Source organism: Lycium barbarum, chromosome 3 (assembly GCF_019175385.1).
Source record: "Lycium barbarum isolate Lr01 chromosome 3, ASM1917538v2, whole genome shotgun sequence".
Classification (NCBI taxonomy): Eukaryota; Viridiplantae; Streptophyta; class Magnoliopsida; order Solanales; family Solanaceae; genus Lycium; species Lycium barbarum.
The window spans coordinates 28,850,850-28,856,274 of NC_083339.1; the positions used below are offsets into that span (position 1 = coordinate 28,850,850).

Consider the following 5,425-nt stretch of genomic DNA (forward strand, 5'->3'; position numbering starts at 1 on the left):
CAGGAAATAAGTGATTTTTTTATTTATTTTCCAACATTTGGTAAGTAGCAAAAAATATCTTCTCAAAAGTATTTATATATAATCTATCCAAATATTACAAGGGAAGGGGGTAGGGTGTGGGGGTGGTAGGGATGGGTGGGGTTGGGGTGTATTAGAGAATGGGAAGGAGACCATTAGTGTAGAATGTTATTCATGAAATTTGTTTTCCCTATTTTCACTGAAAGTCATTTTCCTCATTTTAAGTAACTTATTTTGTTTTTTAAAAAATTTAAAGTATTTTGGTCAACATAACATAAGAAAACTAGAAAGCACAGCCTACGCTGCGTTAATCCAAATATAGTTGAGCTCCAATACAGATAGCGGATACCGGACACCGACCGAAAAAAAAGACCTACCAATCAATTTTTCAAGAGAACGTAACGAAGGGGTTGTTGAATAAACTTTCCCATCAAATATTGACATTTAGACTATCCTAGTTTACTCCCAATTGGGTAGTTGATATGATTATTACTGAAAGAGGTTAACAGGACGAAAATATTCTTTTTATAAAAACCGCATAGACTAACAGATTTAGACATGGAGCACAGTAGCCTAATAGTCAGCTAAATGGATAAAAATCACAAAAAATGTAATTCAAATCTCAACATAGATAAAAGAATAATACGTGATTTCTTTTCATTTATCTACAAAGTAGCCAATACCTACTGCCCCGGGCATACCGTTGGAGAAAAGGATTTAGACACGGAATTTTCAGCTATGACTAACAAGAAATTTTAAAATAAAAAATAAAATAATAATAATAATACCGGTCAAAGAAATTGCATGTGAGAGAATCCAATGGTAAATAGCCAACCCCACTCCCCGCTTAGAAGCCCCTCACTATCATAATAATAAATTCAAACAAATACATAAGGTCAAGGTTTTGATTAATATTTTCTCATACATGATAATACACGAGAGTAGCTTCTAAGTCACCCAACAAATAAATAAATGGGCCCGACATAAAAACGCGTAGAAAGAAACAATACATACAATCTGTAGATATTAAACAACCAACCAGCACACTTCTCCTATTTTCCTTTTGACCATTTCTTGTGTCATTTTATCTTTTTTTCTCTTCTTCAAGCTTCATTGCAATCACCTCTTTCTACCTTCTTCTTCACTTCAGTCAGAACGTGAACAAGGGGGAACCCACAAAGTGGAAAAAGAACAAGTTTCATGGGTTATAATTCCACCAAGACTTCATTTTTCAGATATACACAATGAAAATTCTACACTTCTTATGGCTTTTCTTGATACCCTTTTGGCAAATCTTATCAGGTAATGAGATTTTCTTGGTTTCCTCTCAATGTCTTGATGATCAAAAGTCATTGTTGCTGAATTTGAAGGATAGCCTCCATTATAATTCTAGTTTGTCAAATAAATTGGCAAGTTGGAACAAGAACACAAGTGAATGTTGCAATTGGGATGGGGTGACATGTGATAGCTCTGGTCATGTGATTGCCTTGGAACTGGACAATGAATCAATTTCTGGTGGAATTGGGAATTCGAGCGCTCTTTTCAGTCTTCGGTATCTTGAGAAGCTAAATTTGGCTTACAACAGGTTCAATGCTGGCATACCAGTTGGTATAGACAACCTCACGAACTTGAAGTACCTGAATTTATCGAATGCTGGTTTTGTTGGCCAAATTCCAATGATGTTATCAAGATTAAGAAGGCTAGTTACTCTTGATCTCTCAACTCTTTTCCCTGACTTTGACCAGCCACTAAAACTTGAGAATCCCAATTTGAAACATTTCATTGAGAACTCAAGAGAGCTTAGAGAGCTTTACCTTGATAGTGTAGATCTTTCAGCTCAGAGGAGTGAGTGGTGTCAATCTTTATCTTCATATTTACTTAACTTGACCATCTTGAGCTTGCGTACTTGTAAAATTTCAGGCCCTATTGATGAATCACTTTCTAAGCTTCAATTTCTTTCTATCATCCGTCTTGACCAGAACAATCTCTCTACTACAGTTCCTGAATATTTTGCCAATTTCTCGAACATGACTACCTTGACCCTCGCCTCTTGTAATCTGCAAGGAGCATTTCCTAAAAGAATCTTTCAGGTACCAGTTTTAGAGATTTTGGACTTGTCAAATAACAAGATGCTTAGTGGTAGTATTCCGAATTTTCCTCGAAACGGATCTTTCAGGACTATATCACTAAGCTACACCAACTTTTCTGGTTCATTAACAGAGTCCATTTCGAACCTTCAGAACCTGTCCAGGTTAGAGCTCTCCAACTGCAACTTCAGTGGACCAATACCTTCCACAATGGCAAACCTTACAAATCTTGTTTATTTGGACTTCTCCTCGAACAATTTCACTGGTTCTATCCTATACTTCCAAAGATTCAAGAAACTCACCCAGTTAGACGTCTCTCACAATCTCCTAACTGGTCCCTTGTCTAAAGCGCATTTTGAAGGACTCACAGAGCTTGTTAACATAAATTTAGGGAACAATTTACTCAATGGTACCCTTCCTGCCTATATATTTGAGCTCCCCTCCTTGCAGAAGCTTTTTCTTAATGGCAATCAATTTGTTGGCCAAGTCAATGAATTTGACAATGCATCCTCCTCTCTGCTGGATACAATTGATTTGAGCAACAACCACCTGAATGGACCGATTCCCAAGTCCATGTTTGAAGTTGAGAGGCTTAAGGTCCTCTCACTTTCTTCCAACTTATTTAGTGGGAGAGTGCCACTAGACCTCATTGGGAGGCTTAGTAACCTTACAAGACTGGAGCTTTCTTACAATAACTTGACTGTCGATGCAAGTAAATCAACCTCTTTCACATTTCCCCAGTTGGGCATATTGAAACTAGCTTCTTGTGGGTTGCAAAAGTTCCCTGATCTTAAAAATCAGTCAAGGATGTTCCACTTAGACCTTTCTGACAACAAAATATTGGGGGCAATACCGAATTGGATTTGGGGAATTGGTGATGGAGCTCTCGCTCACCTGAATCTTTCCTTTAATCAGCTGGAGTACATGGAACAGCCTTACAATGGTTCCAGTAATCTTATAGTGTTTGACTTGCGTTCCAACCGTATAAAAGGTGACCTACCAATTCCACCTCCTTCTGCCATCTTTGTGGACTACTCGTGGAATAATTTCACCAATTCCATCCCCCTAGATATTGGAATTTCTATTGCTCTTGCTTCCTTTTTCTCAGTTGCAAATAATGGCCTCACTGGAAGAATTCCTGAATCCATATGCAAGGCCAGCTATCTTCAAGTGCTTGATTTGTCTAACAATGCCTTGAGTGGAACAATACCACGATGTCTACTGGAAAATAGTACAACTCTTGGGGTGCTGAATCTAGGGAAGAACAGACTCAATGGTGTTATACCAGATTCATTTCCATTCGGCTGTGCTCTAAAAACTTTAGACCTCAGTAGCAATTTCTTAGAAAAGGAGCTGCCAAAATCGCTTGTCAACTGCGAGTCGTTGGAGGTTCTGAATGTTGGGAATAACAGACTAGTTGACAGTTTCCCGTGCATGTTGAGTAAGTCATACAGTCTGAGAGTAATAGTCTTGCGCTCCAATCAATTCAATGGAAGTCTTCATTGTCGTCCAACCAAAAATAGCTGGCAAAATCTCCAGATTATAGATTTAGCTTCCAACAACTTCAGTGGTGTGTTGAAAGCAGAATGCTTTTCAAATTGGAGAGGGATGATGGTTGCAGATGATTACGTGGAGACAGGACGCAACCATATCCAGTTTAAGTTCCTCCAGCTAAGTAACTTTTACTATCAGGACACAGTGACAATAACCATCAAAGGGATGGAGCTGGAGCTTATGAAGATTCTCAGGGTCTTCACATCTATTGATTTCTCTTCAAATAGATTTCAAGGAGTGATACCAGATACGGTCGGGGAACTTAGCTCACTTTTTCTTCTGAATCTCTCACACAATGCCATTGAGGGACCAATCCCAAAATCAACTGGCAAGCTACAAATGCTTGAATCACTAGACCTGTCTTCAAACCAGCTATCTGGAAAAATCCCCGTCGAGCTTGCAAATCTCACATTCCTATCATATCTGAACTTATCACTTAACAATTTGGTTGGAGGAATCCCATCGAGTAATCAATTTCAAACATTCTCTGCAGATTCCTTTGAAGGAAACAGAGGCCTATGCGGGTTCCCTCTCAGCATTTGCGCCAGCAATGCTCCAGAGTCAACACCATCACCGACTTCGCAAGATGACTCTTATGATTGGCAGTTCATATTTACAGGTGTGGGATATGGAGTAGGGGCAGCAATCTCCATTGCACCTCTGTTGTTTTACAAGGAAGGGCGGAAATACTGTGACGAACATATGGAGAGATTACTTAAATTGATATTTCCAAGATATGGGTTCACGTACACCAGATATGACCCTGGAAAGGTTGTGGCAGTGGAACAATTTGAAGATGAGACCCCAAATGACACTGAAGATGACGATGAGGGGGACGAAGAAGTAACTCTTGGGCGGTATTGCGTTTTCTGTAGTAAAATTGATTTTCACAGAAAGCAAGCAATACATGATCCAAAATGCACTTGTCATATGTCATCGTCCCCCATTTCTTGTCCTCCTACACCATCCTCTTCTTCACCTTTATTGTTCATATACAAAAGTTTTGATTTCTGAGCTTTATCTCTGCACATTTGTAATCTGTATATAGTTACAGGTAGCATAGGATATTGAATCAAAGCAAATTCATTTTTCTTCGAGTCATTTACATCTTTTCTATACAGTTGGTAATTTGTCCCATACCTGGATAAAGTAAAATGGTTGAAGTAGGTTGATGTAGCATTAAAAATATTTTTAACTATGATGAATCATTTCATGCATTCTGACATGTACACCTAGACACATACTATGGACCTGAATAGAGAAAAATAGATACAGAAAATTTATAGCCGACTCTAGTTCAGACATCTTGTTGACGTGTAAAATTCATTTTATTCCATTAAACTACCTAATTATGGAAGGGCTAGACGCATTATACGGAATCAAAAGCTTAAAAATTTCGATTAAACATCAGGCAAGTAGAATAGAATTATAGAAGCTAAGATAAGACACTTGTAATATGTCATCATCCCCCATTTTTTCCTCCTACACCGTCCTCTTCTTCACCTTTATTAGTCATATATCATAAAAAGATTTGATTTATAAGCTTCTTCATCTCTGCACATTGTAATCTGTATATAGTTACAGGTAGCACAGGATTGATACAAAGCAAATTCAAGTCTCTCTTCAAGTCATTTAATTAATTCAAACATGTAAACCTAGACACATACTATGGACTTGAATAGAGCAAAATAGATACAGACGATTATATAGCTGACTCGAGCAATTTGTAATTGAAGCATAGTTGATTGGGATAGTGGGAATTATGA

The 5,425-nt window shown here is 38.0% G+C and overlaps 1 protein-coding gene across 1 annotated transcript; it reads left to right on the plus strand.

Moving 5' to 3' along the window:
- The first annotated feature begins 1,051 nt into the window (after positions 1-1,051).
- Positions 1,052-4,760, plus strand: LOC132630894 (receptor-like protein 33). Its single transcript, XM_060346478.1, has one exon. It carries the CDS (start codon positions 1,263-1,265, stop codon positions 4,671-4,673), a length of 3,411 nt encoding a protein of 1,136 aa, XP_060202461.1. The 5' UTR covers positions 1,052-1,262; the 3' UTR covers positions 4,674-4,760.
- The last annotated feature ends 665 nt before the right edge of the window (positions 4,761-5,425 follow it).